The sequence below is a fragment of the Opisthorchis viverrini genome (genome assembly GCF_000715545.1).
Source record: "Opisthorchis viverrini unplaced genomic scaffold opera_v5_3, whole genome shotgun sequence".
NCBI classification, from domain to species: domain Eukaryota; kingdom Metazoa; phylum Platyhelminthes; class Trematoda; order Opisthorchiida; family Opisthorchiidae; genus Opisthorchis; species Opisthorchis viverrini.
The window spans coordinates 937,001-961,171 of NW_008751659.1; the positions used below are offsets into that span (position 1 = coordinate 937,001).

General features: G+C 41.5%; 1 protein-coding gene across 1 annotated transcript; it reads left to right on the forward strand.

Moving 5' to 3' along the window:
- Window positions 1–2,729: 2,729 nt before the first annotated feature.
- T265_00304 (hypothetical protein) lies at window positions 2,730–21,528 on the forward strand (the record flags this gene model as incomplete). The annotated part of the gene is made up of 4 exons (XM_009164049.1): window positions 2,730–3,112; window positions 13,984–14,745; window positions 19,302–19,632; window positions 21,292–21,528. 4 exons carry the CDS (start codon window positions 2,962–2,964, stop codon window positions 21,431–21,433), a joined length of 1,386 nt encoding a protein of 461 aa, XP_009162313.1.
- Between the last annotated feature and the right edge of the window lie 2,643 nt (window positions 21,529–24,171).

The window sequence follows — 24,171 nt, forward strand, 5'->3', positions numbered from 1 at the left end:
GGAACATTTCATCAAGAGGCACTGTCATAGCACTCACGATTATTTACCGACAATAGACTGTTTAACAAGGGAGACAGTCAGTGTACTGATTTGAAATTTACATCAGACAGATATTCTGAATAATTCCTAATCTTTATGTAACCTAGATGACCGTATTTGACAAGTGAGAGCTTTCTCATTGTTATTTGTTTTCATAGCACACACATCACTCAATAGTTCGTGGGGTTTCTTGCGCTTCTTATTGTCAGAACCATTGAAAATTCCATTTGGATGGTATGATAGTGTCTAAACAAACTTTCGTTCCCCTTGTCAGATGATTAGGATAAGAAGCTTTCGGGATTTCCGGCAGGATGAAATGTAAAACTTCAAAACATATCTTCTCGTGCGTCATATGAGTAACTTGACCAGAACAGTAAACATTCTACAGCTAACATGGTCTTTTTATTTATAAGTTGCCGTTTGAAGTCTCAATCAACACCAGCTCACTTTTACTGTATTTGCATGTTTAAACGACTCCCAAATCACATGAAATTTGCCGCTGACGTTTCTTAGTGAACTACATGCACAATAATTCTCAATTTATCAATGTAGTTGGCTAAACAAGATGTCGAACAAGGTAGAAGAAAAGAACAGGGAATCATTCGAGTGTGACCTGTTAAATGTGCGGCGAAGGAACTCCATCTATATGGAAGTTTTAACAGAATACAAGATAAATGAGATGAAGAACACGGTGAGCTGTGATATTTCTTGCAACTCGAATATGTACCTATATGAAGCTTACAAGGTCAACCGTGCAATTTTAAAACGTTGTTTACTTCGTGTGGGTGTTCAGGACATACCCCAACAAAGATCGACGCTGTCTAGAAAATTTCCACTGACTACATTTATCTCATCAAAAAGAGCTAGCTTGGTTAGACTTTACCAGAAAACATACCATTTGTTCTTAATTCTTGCTTTAAAACTGGTTGTCGTTTCCTTGACAACTAGCAAACGACCGTGAGGATAATTCAAAAGCGTGTTTGCGATGCGTTAGTGAAGCTTTTCAAAAATCACTGAATACACGTCTGAAAAAATCGCTCAGCTGTAGCACCCTTTCGGTGCCTAGCAGCCATGTCACACGAAGGAGGCACGAGGGCTGGGATACTGCCGAAGCCTAGAGAGGGGAAGTTGAGTGGCAGAGTTCGGGTTCGAACCACCGACCTTCTGGTCAGTAAATTCGCGCTCTAATCACTTGGTCCACCTCGCATCCCGTCTGGAGGTGAGTGGCTAAAGGTGCTGTGTGAGAAAGACCGATTTAGTTGTTCATTTGATAAAAGTGATCCCCTTCATATAGGATTTCCGCCGGAAACGATAATGAGGGGACTGGGTAGTCCCAGAAAATAGATAGACTGAAGCAAGCATTGGTTTTTGTTGATATTGTGGTTAGTTGAAATTCCTGGACATCCTCTGTGAAGAGCCAGGAACGACGGAAATCGCCTTTCATCACAATCTTGGTGGTTCTCGTCATCAATGAAATATCAGCTTGTCACATTTGTACAAGGAATATCTCTATGTTTGATGCACATACCTCTCGGTGTTTCGTAAGAAATGTTTAAACGACGATAAAGATAAACAAACATGCTTTGCAACTTTAAAAAGGACGGATATGTATATGCGCATCTTTTAAATTTTAGAATGTTAATGATGTTTTAAGTAACATCATCAGTGAAGTAAGCGCTTTTGTCCCCGCAGAAATTGGACGTACGGAGCATCGATACATACGACCGGCTGTTAAGCGCGGTGGACTTTCGTACCGAGTTCACAGGGAATTGACCGCCAGCGGTGTGAATTACTACCTATGAATCTGACTCTAACTTAAATCCGAAATGATTAAGCTCGGCTATGTCAACCCACAGAAGCCCGTTGGTTGTCCTCAATTGCCAGACTGAGCCTAATCATACTGCAATGAAGAACATTGTCGCTTCACGAAACAGTGGTGTATCTCGCCAATGACTTTGGATAAATATTTGCATGTACTTGATTAAATTCTTCGAAATCATTCACATTAATAGGAGCTTCTGAGCAATGGTTCGATTTGTTGACCTCCCGATGGTGAAACTACCTTACCTCAGATTGAGTGTGGAACACTTTCGCTCTAATAGTGTGCACATCGTTTATTGGAGCCTGGCGGAAGTATATAATGGGGATATATTGCCGATGTTGTTTTCCCATGTTTGAGGCTGCAAATCGATTTGTCTTTATGAATGCGGCAGAGCAATGCACTCAACATGACAAATTTGGTAGTCGGTCAAGAAGGAGTGCGATTTGGTTAGCTTTAGCACCTAGTAACACGACATCGGTTAGCATACATACACAACAGGTGTTTAGCTACACGAACGCTAGTGTGCACGACTGTGCAGGTAACTGCACAATAATTGAGCACTATGTCAGCTCACACAACGAACCAACCAACGGGCATGAAGCTGACCCTACCAGAACGGCAACTAATGGTAACTTTAATGTTTGTATTCTGGGCGTTTATTAACGGTTAACTTTAGCCACAGTTTGAGGCACTACCGGTGGTAGATGCTAACATACCTTTTTCATTTTACCGATTTGGACCGCTTTCCGTCCAGCCTGATCACTTTGGTGGCAACTTCGTGAAAGGCCAGGCTAACCGTTACATCAGTCCTTCCGAGACTAAATGTGGTAGACTCACACAAGTACCGGAGAATACGTGATTAACAAAGCACAACACGTTGAGTAGGACATGCAACATGATAGATTGGTTCGAAACTGGATCCAGACTATAAATATGTACTAGCGCAGAGCCGAATCTCTGTCGTTCGTGGTGAAACATCTGTGCTGAATTAGCACTCACTACGAAGTTCTTTCTGGAGTTGTGTGAACTCAAGGTGTCACATTTTTCAAAAGAATATCTCTTCGGAACTTATCAAGCATCATTACTGCTACTGGTCAGCAATGTATGGATTGCACGAGATGGACAAGAGTGTGAAATGTGAGAATGCATTAGGTTGGATGTATCGAATTGCGGAACACGTGAAGAGGGCTGAAGCAGACAGAAAAGTACCTTCCACTTACATTCCAGAAACTGGTCACTCTGGATTACTTGGTTAGTTCCACTAACGTGGTTTTTCATTACTAGCCTATCGCGTTCAACTTTTCAACTATCAATCATTTCTTGGGGATGGGGAGCTATGATTGATAATTAGGATGAACTAGGTTTATTTTATTGTGATCATCATACATTTTTGTGCGTGCAATAACACACAAGTGACCTTTTGAGCTGAAAGGATTTCCCATATGTCAAACACGAGGTGCGATTAAATCGATTATTATTCCCCAAAGTTAGGTGCGCGATCTGCACGGCAGTAGTCTAATAGTTGTAATGATGGGCTGATATGGTGTGAAATTGGTGTTTTTTGCAACAATGTGAACAAACGTTTTTACCGACTCTCGTCTTGAAACAAGCGCGCATGAGGATACTTTTCGGTGATTTCTTGCATGTATGTATTACTTAGGAGTTAATTTTTTGCAACTTCAGATTACTGCAAACGTTCCGAACGCAGTCACATTTAGTGTTGTGCTACAACGGTATGTTAACAAGTAACCGCCTATGGCGTGTAGTGCATTTGGGAATCTTATTCGCTCCGTGAACTGTAGGAAATTCCTACAAGACTGTATTGCCAAGATCGTTTGGGTGGCCTATTTTTACACTGTGTGAGTAAAGACTGTGGGTACTAAGCTTTACTGTTGTCTAGTGAATTCCATCAGGGGACGTCATGTGCACTGGTGTACATAAAGGCCTGCCCATAGGTGAACGTTCTTACATTGTTTTGTAGTGTAGCACAATGATTGATCGGTCAAAATTAACTTCCGTTTCAGTTACAGATCGAGAGACAAGACCGATAATTTGCCATAACCGGTATATGGGTGAACCTTTATAAGCGCAGGAGAACCTGGAAGGAGGCGAATTGTTGGCGGCTTTAAGCGGTGCATCTAAACAGAGACCCGAGGAAAACAGCCTTCCGGCCGGGAGGGCCGGCCTCGACCCCTAATCCACTCCATCCTTCTAAGCGAGCCTAGGTTGTTTGTATTCAGACCCAAAATTAAGGCGATTTCCGCGTCGGTAACAAAGCGTCTAGGAGAATATTTTATTGTTATGAATAAACATCAATTATGAATTAACATGAACTTGCTTATCGATGTGTTGACGAATCGTCCTTCGGAAGATGCTTAAGTCGACAACTTTCTAGACAGCAGTCACAGAATGAATAGCGGGAAGAACAATAACAGTTTTGTCACTTAAGCTGGGAAAATATAACAAGTCGTCTATTGATGGACAAACCGAAAGCCACTTCAAAGTTCCTGTCAACTTAATGATGGCTCACTTATTACCCCAACGTTTATCCCATATATAAATCTGTTGTAACATTTACGGGTGGTGACTCCGAGTGTATCAAAATGACTTCTCCATTTGTAAAAGGATGATCAGTCGATTAAACAGGTAAATGGGTTGTGCGTTAGTTTTGCGGGCTAGCCACTAAGACCTTCATTGTATGGAGAGAAAATTCGTGAACAGAACATCTTCATTCACGGACAATTTTGAGGGAAGAACCAAAGAGAAGAAAAATCCTGGTTTTACAGAGTGACTGAATAATCCTCAGGAGAACTGTTAGTTTAACCAGGTGTCTCCCAGTTGCCCGATTCAGGCCTCAGCAACCATTTTCCATGCTAAGAATCGACTGCTGCCTTCAACGGTTAATGACATAAGCATCACAGCTTAACTGTCCCATCGTAGTGATAGAAACCTCTGAGAACCATGTCGATAAACCGGTCTAGGGTACGCTATCAACACCATCTACCGAAAAATGTCACCACCAGAGAAATGATCAAATATGATTAAAGTGAAAAATCGAATTAAGCGTTGTTGGGCTCATTGTCATAGTAGAACACGCTTTTGCGATGGAGAACCAGGTTTTTCAATTCATATTCTACTTTAACCAGATGGCCCAGAAATACCCGCAAGCAATAGTTGAGTTACAGGGCTTAAGAAGCAGTGTACGGCTATACCATTTTGCACTAGGACGTTCCAACTGTAGTGCTACTCCGTCCCGTGTAAGGTAAGCCACTGAGTCTATTAAATCATCAACTGATGAGGCATTCCACGGTTGCGGAAGGCGTAGCGTTGGGTTGTTATCACTGGTCTTCCACCAACTGGGCGTTATTTTGGTACCCGTTGTAGTGTCGCCCCCGGATGTAACAATGTGCACTAGAATAGAGTTGTGAATACCGGCAGTGAAGAGAGTCTAGATTGATGATTGCTAGTTATTATGGATCGTCATTGTTTGGTTAACGATTAATTATAACCGAAGTTAAATTTTATTAATAAAATGGTGGGTACCTCGTTGCGACTTAGTTGCTTCGGTGAAGATATCGTAACCATACTTCTGACAGGTACTGGAATGTCGGTCAGCTTTTGCCTATCCAGGACCTGGTTATAGCCTCAAGAATGACTGACATGTACACTGGTGATCATTAGGTAAACGAGATTGGCTCAAGCAATTCCTTGAGGGCGTTTGAAGCAGAACCACGTTTATAGACGAATGATTGCTGTTATCGTATTTTTGACAAAAAATCCGTCGTAGAGCTGTCTGCTTCAAGCTTCATGTTTAAGTAACCTTCTTTGCTTAAAAGTTTACTCAACGAGGGATGTTTGACTGACCCAACATATTTTTTTACCTGAAACTTTTTTGCAACATCTCCCTGTGAGCCATCTGATTTTATCTTTGAAACATTGCCATTCTACCTTATCTTCTTCAACCACCTCACCAGATTTCCCATTTGGAACAACTAGATTATGACTGAGTGATTTTCTAATTAATTTATAGGGTGTCAGCTTCCGAATTGGACACTGCCTACACCGCTTACACCACTTTCGTTTATGTGAACCTGGCTGCGATACCATGATTAGGTCATTCGTCACAACATGCACAAATAGCGTTATTCCGCTTCCTTACCGCGCGAGCGTTCTTAGTTCGGTTTAGAAATGTGCATTTCAAGATAGGGAAAGCAGTCCATATTCTGTGCAAATCGTCGTCGGGTTGCGCACCGACCAGGATTCACTCGAAGCATGTTGTCAGCAAAATCACCAATACATACTGACTAAGTAGGATGGGAGTTTAGAACTTCGATTGTGCTACGCGTCAATGGTGCCAGATTTTTGATTAAGTCTGCGTCTTCCGTTCAGAGCAGTATTTGTGAAATCGAGATCCCAACAGGGTAAAGAGTGTAAAGCTAGTCTCACATAGAAACCCCATGTTATCCAGGATACCATGAACGTTTACAGTTATTACAGCCAATTTCTTTTTGCAATCAACAATACTTCTCGGGCTTCTTAGATGTATTTGTTTTCAGTTCCAAACTTCTACGTGTTTACTCAGGATTGTATCCATCGTTTCGATCTGTTACCTATAGTGTGAGACAACCATCTCAGTGAACAAACAATCGGAGGCCTCAAACATTGTAAGGTTTAGCCCGGTTGAAGTTAACAGATATTTGTGCGACACTTGGTTGTCACAGCTTATCTAAATGAGAAGCAGGGATCATGCTGACTACCATAACTGACTAACACGTTTGAAGTAACTAACGTAAATCAGACAACTACGCCGATTATGGACCCGGTAATCAACCACTTTGCAAAAACGGGCGTCCAATGGAACCATAGCACGTCACGGGTGATTTGAATGTACAAATTTCTCGGCTTCCTTTCAGTTCCTTTCGATTACGACGAAAGCTGGAAAAAATGTAGGAAGTATGTAATAGGAAAAATTCCAGAGACTCTACTGACTAATACAGACCTAATACTAGTCATTTAACAAATTGTAGTCATTCAGGAAATTAATTTGGCTTTAATTGAGAGCGCAACTGAATCCCGATTTACCTCTCTGGTTATGCTACTCTTCTACCAATTGCGGTACACGGTGGTCACATGTTTCGATTGAACAGATATGGGGGTTGTAGAATTTCCCTAAACTTCTCATCACCTTTTAAAGGCTGCTGTGGAAGCGTTCCCAGCAAATTTTTAAGTGATGTTGCATCAAGAAAAAGTATTCATTCGAGTTTAAAGAAAACATTTCGTCCCAGGCGTTTAAACGTTAGATTTTATCCCAAATGAGGTAACTTGTTAGTAGATTTTCTGGTTTTCACTATATATGGCAATGATGAAACTGAGCAGGTTGTGGAACTAAGTGGAATTGATTTGTTTAAAACTACCAACTGGCGCATTTACGGTTAATTTTAGTTGAGGTCTCCCTTTAGTGGTGTTCCTGATTGCGATTTATAAAACCCTTTTTCGTAGTTCCCACCTCTACAAAATTCCCTAGTTATAGCATGGGTTCTACAAGGCGCAGTGTCTAGTCTGACCAAACGATCGGTCATAAGCTATCTTGAAACCTACGGAAATCATGTCTGCAAAAGTCTAGGCTGTCAAATTTGGAAGATTGTAGCTTTGACAGCTACATATGTGGACTCGAGTGAGGTTTCGCAATGGCCATGCCTTCATCTTGGGATGTCGCCTCAACAAATTACGGAGGATTCGACGTTGTTTGGACTAGAACTCTCTGTTGATACTTGTTTTCAGAATCAAAATAAGAGCTTACAAAAGAAAATTCCTAAAACCATTATTTCGGCTATTTTCGGCCCTATGATCCGATCGAGGCTCCCGAAACCGTTGCCGTCATGGGCGTATTAGCTCTTTAGTTGTAGAATCATACATCAACAGCGATCTCCAGAAACGTCCCTTTGTTATTCAGAAGGAATAGTATCATACAGGGTGTCAAAGTCCTATCTTTTTACTTGTGCTTTCAAGCTCGTTGCACGGTGATATGAAAAACAGAAGCAATCGGACGATAGTTTGCAATATAATCTGACGACACTGTTCTCTCAGCCTGCGCAACAACAGCGGTGGAATTGTCGCTCTGTGTTATTCTCTACTTTTGGTGCGTGACCGTTTCGCGACGCCACTCCCCCACTTATCCCCAGAATGTTAGCCGCGGTTCTTAGATGACCAACAATCACTCCACAGGGACTGTTATCCTTCTAAAGCCCTTTCTGTTCTGTTCTTGGGGCACGCAGCTGACCATCTAACATTCAGTTGCTCCCATTTTGCATATTCTGATTTTGGTTAGATTGCGTAATGTCTCATATGGTTTGACATCATGTAAGCATGTGCTTTAAATGCGCCAGCGTCACTGAACCTAACCACCGTAATCTTTCTCCCTCTCTCTCTCTCTCTCTATATATATATATATATAACATATACTGGGGTAATGGATGTATTAAAACCAACGAACTGTTCCGATGAGAAGATTAGTCAACTGACCGACCTCCTCATCTTCTACCATCGTGATCCCTTCATATGTTGCGGAGTTTTGACCAGCTGTCCTAATTTTTGCTCCATACCGGCAAGTCGTCAATATGACAACTTATGTAGCTTATCAACCTTTCTATTCAGGTACATCCGGAGAGCAAATCACAGGATCTTCAGGTTTGATAGGTTAAACAGCTGGCAGTACACATGGATGTTTGGGTTAGATCTCTGGAAATAACTTCCACCTAAATCTAACTGACAGCATGACTGGTAAAAAGTGTGTGCTCTGAAAAAGCTACTTTTTCCCGTTTTTCCAAGCTTTCTTTGCAAACTACTAGCATTTTGGAGCTCAGTCGAGAATTTATAGATGATCCCAAATTATCTGTCATACCTGGTGCCGGTAGATAGTTCGGTCGTTGTTGTCAGTGTAAAGGGTTACGTAAATCACAGGCAATTAAATGATCTGAGGATCTAAGTGTTAGCGGTCAAGAAGTTCTCTAACTCATGCCACTCACATAGTATGCTCACGTTCGCCCTACTATTAAGCGCTCTGTTCAAACAGTGATTCTGCATCTAAAATGTTGCTGAATACTTGGGGAGTGGCAACGATGACATCAGTGTCAAAAAATGGAATCACCAAGCTTGCATAAAAGACTATCACCTTCATCCTTCTAAAGGTATTAAAAATCATGGCCTTGATTGGAATGCTGATTATTCCGCCGATCGGACACTATTCTAGAACCTGTGTTGCCCCTGGAACAATGAAGTTATCGGTTCTGCTGCAGGAGCTTCCAAAGCCTCTCAACCTATAAATGGAGACAATTGCGAGTTGTTTATTTTGCCCTGTTTTATGAGCCGACCTCTATAAGAAGGACCAACTGCTTGATTTACTATCATTAAATACACGTTGTGAAATAAACTGAACCTTCAGGGACCAGCCTTAGTGATCTTGGGGTCAACGTTTCTTCATGGGAGAGTTTGTTTTCCCAACAACCCTTCAATCTGTTTTAAATTTGGTCCACACAGTTCAGTGGATAACGCTTGATTTTTGACTATTTCAACCAAAACACCATCTCGATTGCCTTCTATTTAACCACTTATGCTGTCTGAAATTATTAGACATGATTTTTCTAACAAGAACGTGGAATAACACATTTTTAGTGTACTCTCTGAGTAGTTTATCACGTACTTCTGTCCTTAAGGGGACCGCAATTTCTACGTACTTTGCGCATACCTTAGATGAACTGAATCAAATTTAGTGGAAATCAAAACAGTTGGTCTAGTAAGCAAAACAATACTCCTGAAAACTTTTCGTAACGTTTTTGGACGTAAGTCACTGAATGCAATATATCTTGTAATTTAAGCGAGCGGATGAATGGTGTCTGCCTGCACTTTAAATGTCTTACGTTGTCTTACGTGTACAAAAAGTTTTAAATGGGGAGTGGCGTTTATAAAGAAAAAAAATTTTTTTGGATCTCTATTCAGCTAAGCAACTAAGGCCGTATTTATCTTCGAAGAATATCAAATACACCAAAAATACATTTCAAATTAACTTAAAAAGCTTGTTGCTTCCGGATAATATCTTTTTGGGAAGGCGGAAATCGAGTTTGTACTATGAACAACTTCTTGGCTAGACAATTCCGATCCTCTGTTGCATTAACCTTTCTTTTCAGAGACAATCATTTGGAATAACACACACTATAGTGAATTACCACTGTAGAAGATTAAATCCATTCTCTCTCATTTTGATCTGACTATCCCTTTTCGGTACCTTAGTTTAATCGTGCAGGTTGATCTTCCAGTCACTGAATTTTGGTCTGGTGAGTATGTGACTGACCAAACTAAAAGACCTATTTTTCTAGGGGCCAAATCCTCTAGAGATATCGACATACAGACCAAGGTTTCCGAAATCAATGCTCGTTCCTTGGAATTGTTACTTTGGGTTGCTCACAAGAGAACTGACCTCAAACATGATCAGGTGTGAAATTGCAGCATCTGACCACTACCATCTGGGGGCATTTGGTTCAGCTGCACAAGTTTTGTCGTTATGCTCCGAGAATTCTACTTATTTTTCTAGTTAGCACAAAAAGTGGCGTTTACCCAAGGATAGCTTGGCCTACCTGCCTTTCGCAAGCCATAAAATCGATTTGTCGTCAGGATGAATGTAAGAAATCCGGTTGATAGTTTCTTCGCTCGGTTGTGTGATTACTAGAGAGCGAGAGAGGGCGTGTAACTTTCAGTCTGTTGGACCAGAGCGCATCATTAGGTAAAAAAAGATTCAAGCTTCACCTTCATTCCACAGTCCTCGTTCCGGTCTAGTTACGATTTTTCCATTGAACTAATCACATTCCTTCAAGGTTCCGAGAATAATGTTTCTGGAATTTGACCTACAAAAACACTGAACAACTAGATATGTCTGTCCTCACCACCAAAGAAGCAGTAAACTACTGTAGATGGAGCCTCTAATTGAAAGAGGAATTTTGAAAGCTAGTAACAAAACAAAATTATTGTGGGTTGAGGAGACTGTACGAATACTTTTTTGAATAATGTATGGGATGAATTTTCGTGCAATCCTCACGGAACAGAAATCAGGCCTAATAATATGATTAAATTATCTCAGGGTCATTTAATTCTCCAGCTATTTGGGACGCATTGTTATATGGTCGTTTTAAAATGACGCAGTGTGATGATATCGGTGTTCAAGTTAGAAGCAACCCATAATAATTGTCTCATAAAAGTTCTCAACAGGGCTACTAAAGCCACTTATTGATTCTACTCGGTTTTTGCAATTTAACCTATTTAGTCTGTTTCGGATCGAATTGTTGTTTGAACCCCCTATGATGTCATCGTCAACGTTTTTCAAAGACTAGCTGACGATATGGCCCTGGGTCAAGTTAAATCGCATTCCTTTGAATTTTATCGCCTCCATCGCCTCCATTCCTTCCCACCGCAGAACTCAGTTGAAGGATAAATTTCTATCCGATATTCGCATCTAACCGACGAAACTTCCCTCCACCGACAAGCATATCAAATAAAAGATATTATTCGAGCTCCATTCACCCCACAACGTCTTTTTTTATGGAAGGACTTAAAACTAACCTACCTCCAAATAAACCTTGATCGTCATGCAACCGGAAACTTGTCCGTCTGCTGCCCCGCGTATACTGTGCTAAAGTCCTCACTATATGGTCAAAAGTTAACTTATCAGGCACTACACCCAATATATGCGAATAAGTTGATTAAGCACTCATTGATGTGTGCCAGAACTGAGACTCCCCACTCTACCATGCCTATATATCGGGTTGCAGAACCGTACATCAACCCGCTTACTCGGAGAATCATAGTTACAGAGACTTCCGTAGATTGAACTGACCCAAACATTGGGCCTTTTCTTATTTCTCAGCTGTCTCAAGAATGGCACTGGGGAGCGCTACGGTGCTTACACCATTAAAAGAGTAAAAAGTGTGTTTGAAGGGCTGGCAGGGAAACGGTTTGAACGGAGGTCTGCCAATCATCGACCGCTCAAGGGATTACCTTTTGAAAGCAACTAATTTCTCTGGAGCTGTAATTTGAATATGCCTGCTATCTTTTAATGCATGAGAAAGTAACTGGCATGACTTTTTCCAAACAGTTTGAATGAGTATCTTTCATCCTAAGCAAACTTGGTCACATAGTAAACAATAAAACGTTTTGTAGCCTACAAACTAGTTAATGGTATGCTAAGATGATGAGGGGACTCAACCATTTGGTATGAGTTCCTCTGAACATAACTTCAAAGAGAACACAGGAAGAACAACCGGAATCGTTCAGTCTTAGCAGACATTATTCGTAATTTCTAAGAAGCAGTGCTTTTTGAACGAACACACATCTTGAGGACTCATTTGGGAGGTGAAATATTGCAGCTACCATCAGCGTTTAGTTGTTTGGTCACGTGTTGCACGAACCTTATACGAGACGCTGCAAATTGGGTTTGGCTTTAAAGGTGTTGTTTGGATGCGTGCGGCACTGCTTTGTGGACAAATCTTGGTCAAATAATGCTGTAATAGACTGAATACATCCAGCTAGTTTAAAACGCTTGTGCACATTATGGGGTTTGTCTATGAACACGTGACGCACGGGTTGCCACGATATATCTGGAATTGATAAAGCCACGAGTAATCTGGGTTACATTAAATCGATCCTTTTTTTGGTGGATTTTAGATAGGCTTGCATCATTTAATTATGAGAAAAGGGACGTGTTTTACGTATGACGAAGCGGAGATACCGGGAAGAGTAGGCTTTAATCAATCACAATTCAGCTTCATTCTACGTCAGACATCATAATCACTCTGGTCACGTCACCAGTGTTAACGCGCCTGTTGATGTTCCTTGAGAATAGACACAAGTGATCAGCGCAAGGAGAAACATGCAGAGAGAACGCAAATTTATATGCATATAGATTATCCATGTTTGGTTACTGAAAGTGGGTAATTCGTCTTGTTCACAGCAGTTTCAAATGAACTCTAACTAAGCCAACTACCGCCGGGGAACGATTTGAGTGGGTCTTCGCGTTTTTGGTAACCTGCACTAGTATTATTTTACCTAACCGGCTTTAGTTTTTCTCGCATGTAGTGCAAAGCCGGCTATGCCCAACTGACTGAATTGCAGCTACATTTTTTCAAGGTTTCTGTTGATTGTTGTGTATGCCAGAAGCATAGCTGGCACACGACCTTGACCTTAGAACTCTGGAGCAAAACTCGGTCGCAAACAAGTTCAGCTACTACTTGTATGAAAGTAGTCAGATATTTGCAACGGAAGTCTTGTCCCATGGGACCATTGGTCTCGTGGTCCTACGAATTCAATTTTCTTCTGACTAATGAAAACAGTTCATCACATAGGCTGCTTTTTCACGACTATCCTCTACTTTTTATTAATATTTTCAATCGAATATCGTCGACGTTTCTTCCATATTAACAGTACAGTGGACCCGACAACTCACCGCCATCGAACAGAAGATGAGCTCGCAAAGTCATCTTTAGTTCTTGTTGGAAAAAATCGCAGCCCTGGCATGCGGAACTCGGAAAAGAACCAAAAATTGAAACCTCCTCGCCAGAATGATGCATTTTAACGTTACGGGGTAACAAATGCACATCAACGGAATCCGAGTGTCGCTTGGCATAATTCTGACTGTGTAACACACCAAATCCGTAGTGTTCAAGTGACAAACGCTCACCGTATAGTCATAGCAACCGCTAAGTGGGGTCCGTCTAACACTAACTCGAGGAAAATATTTGACAGGATTCATGATGTTGACCATACAATTGTAAAGTGCACTTTGGTTGGTCGGGCAGTAAAACTTTAGTTGTGTCATCTCTATCAGAGGGGTGAGCATACCCCGTGAGGCAATGTAATGGAGGGGTCACGCCCCCGCGATTATGTTGTTTTGAGGTTCTTTAATATATAGAGAGGAAAATACTTTTCTGCCTGGTGTGGAATTTTTATGCGTGTTTTAAAATCCGTTTTTTGCCAGTGACCATCACAGTTCCCCCAAAAAATATAAATGGATCACTTGCGGAATTTTCACTGTAAAGATCGAATAATGTCACGTTACTTTATATCTTTTAATTTGACAGCGAACCCACAAGGAACCTTCAAAATCGAGGCAGCTGTCAAAAGTTCTAACGGTGGCAATGCAACGCAGCACCCCGATTGGAACCCCGCCTCTGTGTTGCATAATATTCAGAATTATCAGAAGCTAGGTGATCCCTTATTTTGTTGGCTACTGGCCAGCGGTTACGGAGATCCAGTTACACAAATAGCTGACCGTCAGTTGGCGGATACTGGTGCACCAGCACTGGCTCTGAATGCACAGCTGGTACTGTGGGAGTATGTAAAGATGCTGTCGATGCACTTAAACCCCAACCTTCACAACCTCCCTGGATGCACCAATACACTGAAAGATTGGCAAGATTTGGTATGTTTGTCTCAAATCAATCAACGATTGCCTTGTTCTGCTCGCTTTTCCGAAGCCAAAACTCCTTTGAACGAGAATAATCCTTTCACCATATCCCACCTGGCCCAGTCTTCCGCCACTCCTCAACCTAGTCGGACAATGGCACATCCATTCTCGAGCGATAGTGTTCTTGAGAACGTAGTCGCAAATCCAAGGGACCAACAGTGCAGCAGAAAATCCCAGAATCCTCAGTCCACAGAGACCTACGCGTTTTTCCAGCGATCTCTGACTTCTACCAATCAGGTCTTTCAAAATCATCCGACCAGGTTAATCATCTCTTCAAGCGGCAAACAGCGAAAACGGCCAAAGTCAAGTAAGCTGGATGATTATCAGTGGGTCAGCAAGAAGACGAGTGTCACTGAAAGAGATGTGAATGCAAATGGTGAGCACAATTTTGTCAACGGTTGGCCAGGTTTTCCACCACTTGCCTCGTTTGCAATCTTCTGGTAAATTTGTGCTGTGTTGACTGGACACGATAGGTCACGCCAGTAAAATTCTTCTACGTCTACGCAGCATTATTATACTCACATTGGATAGCACGTTCAAGAGAGAAGACGCGGACGAGAAGTGTTTCAGTAATCAGAATAGATCTAGGTTAGAACTGTTTGACACGCTGCATAGGAATAATCTAAAGCTGATAAAGTTACTCACTATAGTGTATTGACGGCTATGCCCATGAGAAATGCGACAAATGCCGGTAGCTTGGCGTCACTTTTAAGAGTTACTCGAAAAACGTTTTGCCTTCTTTTTCCTGCGTGTTTTTGTGTTATTTTTGAGCAAACTACATCCACATCGAACCGTACGATAGAAATACCGCTGAGGTGATTTCTGTAGCCGCGTCCGGAACTACCAGTGATAGGAAAAAGACCTTCGCTGCGGAGGAGTTTATTAGAGAAACACCAACTGAAGAGTTACAGAATACTAGACGGGAAGCAAACCATGAGAAATGCGACAAATGCCGGTAGCTTGGCGTCACTTTTAAGAGTTACTCGAAAAACGTTTTGCCTTCTTTTTCCTGCGTGTTTTTGTGTTATTTTTGAGCAAACTACATCCACATCGAACCGTACGATAGAAATACCGCTGAGGTGATTTCTGTAGCCGCGTCCGGAACTACCAGTGATAGGAAAAAGACCTTCGCTGCGGAGGAGTTTATTAGAGAAACACCAACTGAAGAGTTACAGAATACTAGACAGGGAAGCAAAACTCTCATATGCATCTTGTTTACAAAACTGAATATCCATCTACTCCTTGAACGTGTCTTCCTGAACTTCTATGGATATTCATTGACTGTCACACAAATGCAGGCAAATGCTACAAAGGGACTCCCCAAATTCCGTAATAGATCTCACTTTTCAAGAGACTTGAAGCGGATTAACGAGAAGATACTACTCGCATGCCTCATCAGTAGTATCCGCCGTTACACCAGCACACAATAGTAACCCCAATTTGACTGATGATTCAACATTTCCAACAAGCTTGCCAAAGTCAATGAAAATGTCAGTGTAGTGATATTCAGCCTTTCTCATTAGTAATATCAGGAACAATCGAGCAGGGAATAAATAGAACGGCGCTAAATTTGGCTGGTGTGCTTCCATGTGTACCTGATGGATTGAAGTTTTTTATGACATCTTTTTCACAAAGTGCTTGAAAGTCAGAGTCTGCGAACAAATTCACCACTGCATTATGTTCGTTTGGACTGTTTTCAGTTCAACGCACAACAACGATAGTGTATCACCGTTGTATATCAAACAGTCACAACCGTGTCACCAATTATGGTTGCTCAATTTCTAAGAATGTAATTTCAGATGAGGCTGGAACCTTGTCGAATGCACATTTTTTTAAACAAAAAACAAAGTAATTGAGAATGTGACCCGGTGTGAGATCCAAAACGCAAAAGACCCTGAGCAGAAGTGACACCAATTTGTCCCGAGTGCTGGGTGCAATACTGTCAATCTAGTCTGTTCACCGGAGTTGTGTTCATCCAATAGCCACTGCATTGGTCGTTTCTTGATCTAATTGGACGATGTGATTGTTCAGGTGATTACAAATTGCCTGTAGGAATCACGTCTAGACCTAGACGAAGCTCGAGATGCCCTCTTTTATGCTTGCTTGAAAACACTGAACCGGATTTTGAATCCAACATCGTACACGAATCACGAATTTCTTCATCCTCTGACTGAACTTTCGTGAATCACTTGAGCGTACGGGGTTATATGTAGTGAGATGCGACTTACTTGGTTCCAGTGCAATCAGCCTAAACAACTGATCCGTCAATTACTCAATCAATCAATACATCAATCATTCAGTCAATCAATAAATCAATCAATCAATCAATCAATCAATCACCCGACCGCTCAGTCATTCAGCCATTCAAGCAGTACTCAACCAATCAGTCAGTTGAATAAATAAATGGGTGTTTATTTCTTAGGTGAATCCCTGTTTCATAATGGCTCTCAATCGAATGGTGCACACTCCCGTCTTGCGATTCATTTATAAAGCTAATCCAGATATCGAAGCATTTTTCTTGAGCCCTCAGTAATTGCCAGCAGGCTGAAAATTCTTCCACTGCCCGTTAACACTTCTTGGGATTTATCAAGCGGGCACAGTCTCCGGGTTCCCATCCAAACGGGAACGATACCAGCAGGGGAATTTGAAAGAGTTTTCAGCAACTTTTTGGTAGTCTTGAAAGGTGACCACTTATGTTTTCGAAGCAACCTACGATAGGTCCGATTTGTGAAACTTGTCAGAACGTGTGAGAAGAACTTAGTTGGTTGTGAGACTAGTGAGCTTGTTTTCACTCAAAATGGCGGATGAAGGGCACTAAAATTCTCGACTTTGGGTACTCGGGTGATGATGGTCAACAACCCGTGTGGCTAGCCTTGACCAACTCGGACAAAAGATGAAAAGTTGTCACTTTGCGTTTCTTGGTTGTTGAAGTGCGTCCTAGCTGATTTATGAGGAGTGTGCACAACCAGAAGCAAATGAGAGAAGTGCTTTGGTTTCCTTTTGTACCCCAAAAAGCTGTTTCATCCACCAAAGTTCACTTCCCAAGAAATTCTGCAAAGTTTTGCGCTGCCCGGACAAACGAGTGGCTGTTGGTGAACCCAAGAAGTGGTCGTCTGCAGGTTTTGCGCACTCGTCTCGCACCACACATCGGACCCAGACAAAATTATTTCATGCTTTTTGTAAGGTAATTGTGGTACTGTGTGTGGAACAACATCGTTTTGTTACCACGTACGAGAGCCTACATCAGGTCCGCAGTTTCATCAATTCTAACTTGCATTTGAGCTTAGAACTCATTGATTTATGGGCATCCCATCATACGAATAGCTGGCATTCTGCACTCCTCACAGTATAAACAAAAATAAACTTGTTATAATTTCAGGGTATAATTAAATCGCTGGACTGTAATTTTTATGCTCCCAGGAAAATTAATTATTGGAAAAATGAGACTTTATTTATGGGCTGCTCCGGGTCAACAGAATCCAGCTGCATCACTCACTCACCATCGACAGGACGATCAACTCTGTCAGTATTTATGAAAATACCCCTTTTGAAAGAGGGCCACATATTGTTGTTCCCCCATACCACCAAACAAATATATTCCAAGTTCCACATAAACATTCGGAGACATTCTGTTCTCATATGCAGATGAAGCACGTCATTTCGCAGTGTCTTGTTTGTATTCTATTGTTTGACGTATATTCATGCTTGCGCAGTCTTTTCTTCGGATTGATTCCGACAGGGTTTTCCCTTAATTTGCAATCAGGCACTGCTTTGTCCCTAACTATACCTACAGGAAATGTGGTCACGCTTTCGAGCGGCTACGAATCACGTGCACCCCGGCATAATCCAAAAGTGCGGAGGTTGTACGTCAAAAAGGGAATAATCCTGTTTCGCTGAAGGTGCCATTTTTTTTAATTATCTGCAGTCGACTGCTTGGGCTAAGCGCATTGTATATTCTCCTGTAAATTTCTTTATCCCGATCATTTAGAGGTCTCCAAAATTTGGAAAAAAGCTTAGTATGAATGAGTTTTAATGTTTGAACCATTCTGGGTACCCTCCATACAGTCGAGTTGAAACATAAAGTGTATTTGGAATCTGTAAGAGGGTGGAAATGGGATGGAGAAAGACATAGCTTGCTTTCCGCTTCTTGTGTAATATTTATTCCATGTTTTGTACTCGTTCGCTCAAAACGTGCAACTTGTAAGATCGTGTTGAAATGAATGATTAGACTAGCTTAGTTGCCAACCGTTCTGTCGAACGACACGGCATTTTTCTAAGTCGAATGTTTGAGTAACCTTTAACCTGTTTCGCAGAGGTAAGCATTGGCAATTCAGTACCGGGATCTGTTTACTTAGCTAAACTCCAAAACTAGAGAAAAATGGTCTTCCTGGAATACACACTCAGCAGGTATCAGGGTTGCTAAGGCATGTTTATCTTGTGTAGACTTGAAGTGTTCTGGCTGCTGTTGTTTTGCTGTTCTTTTTTGTTGACACAAGGTTTTGAATTGGGATTTCATTCCCGTTTTCATTGATTCATACCCACTAATTAAAAAGAATTCTAGACAATTAGTTCTGTAGCCGTAAATAAGCAAGGAGGTCGGTAACATAGTGAGTGTCGTACGCTAAGCAACATAACTGGATGATTTAGCCGCAGATATCAAGCGCGCAAATGCTTGAGATTGTTAAACCTATAAACTTATAATGCTGTGAGCGCTCAGCACAGAATTTCGTTACAGGTGAACTCTTTTACAATGAAATCTTTTCACTGTTCTCAAAAAGTTCACAAGAGTGAGGAAAGAGGATGCTATTTAAAAGCTATCGCATTTGAGAATTTTTCCTCAGATGAGCATTGGAGAATCTTTCTGTTCCGTAATAACCTCTGTTTTATAACACCAAGTAATCCAGAGTCTATCAATCCAACCATCTTATACAGACCTATGCCAATCAAACACAGTACAATCAGAAGATGAAGGTGACAGAACGCCGACTTCTTCAGAATCCAGCAAACCTACAGACGAAGGGGGACTGCTTCCCTCCGGTGCTCGGATATGCCAACGCATTGTTGGTCGCCGTCCGTCTTTCCGACTGTCCCAATTTTTGCGGCATCTACTCAACAATTCCGATTATAACCCCGATTTGATCTGTTGGGTGGACAAAACTAGGAACATGTTCAAACTGGTGAACAGTGCTGCGGTCGCCAGGCTTTGGGGAGCACACAAACAGAAGCCAAACATGAACTACGAAACAATGGGCAGAGCAATGAGGTAGGTGCTGTCTGAGCATTAGGCACCGTTAGGTCATCGTTTTTATGCTAATATTTAGCGATTATCGTAGCAATGATAGGACTTGCCCTATAGTCCTATTAAAAGCTTCGGAAAGACTAAACGAAAATGAGTTTGATGAATGGGAAATTTCATCTCATTGGCGGGCCTATTCATACACACAGTAGACTTCAGTACATCGAGTTTGGCTGATAAATGTGAAGCGGCTTTAGATAGTTGCCTGCAGTCTGTTTACGCGATATAGTATATAACGTAAACGCTGAATTCACTTGTTCAATATTATATTTGTTCAAGTTGCTTAGGACGGAAGTGAATTATTTGTGTCTAGGAATATTCTAATAGTATTTGCTTCGCCTATATTAGCATACAGTGACCGGTTTTCTGTGATTTTCAAGATGGAAATTCAAGAACTTTTCAAACTAAAAGCCAGATTTTTTGGAAGCCCTAGAATGAGAGGCCAGTTACATCATCTCCGAATGTAACACTGAACTCTTTCTAACGATGATATGACTCAATAAAACAGTGTTTTCCTAGAAAGAGGATGAGTTTTAGTGAGCATGAGAGGGTGACATCCATTTCATTGCCTTCTTCCTCCACAAGGGGAAAATTCACATTCCACTGATCATATTCGGTAACTGACCCGAGTGATCATCTATGTACTACGGTAGCCTTAGATGTCACACTTTAGAGTGCGCACCAATGGCGTTATCGTTGGGCGCACGGGTCAACTGTGAATCAGGTTCTAGGTAGACGGACTTTCAATGCATTCTGTGTGAAGAGTTCTGGGCCGTGTGACCCGTGGCTGGGTGTATTCGACGCTGAAGTTCTGCCATGACCATCTGCTTTTAATCTCGGACAATTCTGACAGGGCCCCGAAACAGTACTCAATTATGATGTAAAAAGATATGGAAAACAACATACTCGAACAATAGGTAACAACAAACGCTAGCTGTAAACACACTGTAAACACTGTCTGTCAATTAAACTAGCAAACAAAGTCTGCAGTCGACAGAATAGCGAAACTAGAAGAACACGGAAAATTCCGCGTTTTCAACACTAATCTTGGATAAGTTAAAGTCTGACTATTTGAGTTATTTAAAATGTCGCCACATACTGAACAGAAAGGCGATCCCGATAAACCACATGACTCGCGGACGAATAAAATTTTCAAACCACATGACAAACCCACAGATTCATGAATTCATCTGTCCGGTAACAACCATGAGAGACGTTTCGTAAACAGTAACGATCCGTTTTCTATAGAGGAGAATGTCGGTAGCTCAGGTAGCGTAGATGGTCGTTGGCTTGTTCGCTGAGCTGGGCAGTTTGGTTGCAAACGTTTCATCACCACAACCACTAACCCACCGCTACGCACAACTACGCTCTGATGATGTCACTTCGATTGGTGATGAGACGTTTGCAACCAAATTGCCCAGGTCAGCGAACAAGCCAACGACCAGTAAAGATCCCTCTTCGCTCATGTTTTGGGAGCACTGAACTTTGTAGTAAATATCAGGTATCGTATTATTCACAATATATAAAAATATCTTTTGGATTGTTGAAGTTAGAATTGACGACTATTAATCCGAGTACTACGTCATGAATTCCTAACGACCGTCAACTGTGTTACGTCCCTTACAGGTATTACTATGCACAAAATATCCTGCGGAAGGTAAAAGGACAACGCCTGGTCTATCAGTTCCTTGAAGAGCCAAGAGGATATACTGGACGCGTTTCATTGGATATGTCCTCTTCCAGAGTAGAACTCATTCACCCCACATGACCATGGCAAACTAAAAGTGCATTTGGCTGTTCAGCCAGTGACACCATATCTTATTCTTTCCAAGCACCTTTTGAGTTTCTGCACAAACACATTTTAGGCAAACGATCCGTGTTAACTAAGAAAAAAACTATTAGAGTACATTCTCAGTTTGTTGTGGACAGACTGTCAGTCACTGGACACACAACTTGCGCTGAAAATATAAACATGACAAATACCATGCGATCCTTTCCTTTCGAGTGTGCGCCCTGATTCAGCAGACCATCTACAGCCTATTCTGTGAACAGTCAGTTGTGCTACAACTAACAATAATGACAACAGGTCGAGTTGCCCAAGCCAGGAAAGTGCGGTAGATGGAATAAACGAAGTCGAACCAAATCAGCCTAGTCATCGAATTCCGGACTGCATTTAAGGCGCACGTAGGATGAGTTTGTTCAACGTCATCCACCGGATAATAAGAAATAACTGCGCAAATTCACATGTAGTCTTCCTGTCTGTTCGATGGGCCTGTTGCGAGTGTCACCGGAAAGAGTTGTTTGTATTCAGCATCCAGAGACCATGTTCACCTAAGATGATACATCGAAATCAGCGAGAATCGTGAGCAAACCCATCAGCGCGGCTTAATCCCAATTTATGTTAAGTATTTTGTTAAGCCCCCTCAGTATTGCTCGTATGACTTAGTAAGACACTATGCGTAATCTTCGGAAGAAGTCAGATGATAGATAGGGAGATTATGAAGTGTCACGGGACTTTTTGGTGACATGCCCATTGTAACATTGCGGTGATGACGATCCGTCAGGCAAACATTACTTGCCGATAGAGGCCACTGTTTGTATGAGACCAAATTTAAACCCTCAAGTCAGGCAGGCATAAGCACGTGAATGAACACTGTGTGACTTAGTGGCAAGTATAAGAAGATAGTTTAGATAAGTAAGGTAATTTTGAGTTAAAAGAATGGAAGAGCGTTTACGTTCAGCTACTCCATGAATCCTTCCCATGTCTTGCAACCTGTCATGGACATAATTGGGGCCAATTTCGAACAAAAATTAGGAATCTGCTACTACGAACTGCCAAGACACTGCTGTGTAACTTGTCAGCAATATAGAAACTCGAAAATACAAGTGTAGAAAATAACGAAACTGTAAGAGGAAGGCGGATATACCTGAACATTTTGCACTGCTACCCTTCATCTTAGTTTATTTCAGGGCATCCATTTGGTGACTATTCAGCAAGTGAGGGGAACCTACCATGAATTCCCAAGAAGTGTCGTACAAGCACTGCACTCTTGCTGGACTACTAATACCATCTGTATAGATCTTACCCGCATATCAAGAACAACACATCTTGTCCAAGAGTTTTATTGGGACCGACCATATACTAGCTAAAATTCAAATTCGTAGTCCCAAATACAGTATTTGAATAGAGTCATATCCTACTTGTTGAGCACACAGGTGATCGAAGGTACGTTTTCAATAGACACCCTGTACGAAAGTCTGACATTTTTTCACAAACATATAATTTTCGGTTTATTCCCGTTTGGGTCACTTCAGTCTGGAGAATCTCCTCACTTAAAATTCATGAAAACCGAACACAAAATCTCCCCCTAACAATGTCACGAAGAATAGAAGTTGCATATTTGTGTCCATGAGTCAATTCCATTCGAGCGTCAGCCGGGTTTAGCGGGTCAAAATACGTCAAGGACTTCAGACAAAGCATGTTTCAACCGGACGGTCATAGGACGTATCTGTTTAGCTGAGGCAACAGCAGGCCTTATACCGAGGAAACTAGCATGACGAGTTAGTAGGTAACTAGCGAATAAATCGACATAAATAAATTCGGCACACTTGGTATTACCATCCTTAACTGTAAGCTGATGAAGTTGTGGTCCGGAAGATACGTGGTAATAAAGATAAGCTTGTGTGCACAAGGCCTGAGGAAGAGGGTTCCTGAGGCGACCGAGTTTTAAGGTAAGCAGTTGATGACCTTTTATCTCAGTACAGCATTCTTCCTAGCTAGTGTTTCTAAATGTCTGAGTAAAATTCAGTTTATATGCTGAACAACAAAGGTCGCCCCCGTAGGCTTTCTGTTCATCGGGTCAGGTTCCAGTTACAATGCGACTTCCAGTAACATCGTTCATTAAGTTTCGACGACAGCGTTGTTTACAGCAATCTGGTGAAATTATTCGCCCTAAATATTGTTCAGAGTAACTTACGTGGTGAAAATTTAAGAAACCATTTTCCACGTGAAATTTTGTGGAAAACCTCCTGCAAGGTGCTGAATTTTATTTCTTCATTTCTAAAACAACAAAGGTTTAGGACGGACTTAAAAGCGCTTGTAAATGTTCAACCTCGGACAGTTGGAATGATGATCGGTTTGGTCACTCCGGCCTTGACAGCAACACAAAATCACCTTGAATCCGGTATGAACGTGCCACTTTATAATCCCATATTCAGATGGTCTAGTATCATTCAGATTTCTGGTTTGTAAAGTCTGTAAATAAGGTGCTAGTGCTCCATAAAATATTACAAAAACTCGGAAAATTCGCGTTCAGTGTAGTGTGCCTCTGAGTTTATTCGCCTAAGACGTTTGTTAATGGACGTGTTTTCGTCCCTTGTACAGTGTCAGCAAAACTTAATAGCGTATTTTACGAAACAATGAATTTCAAATAAAGTATAATTTGAGCAACATCCCCACGTCACACATTCGCTGAACGTTCAGAATAAATAGATTCATCAATGCGC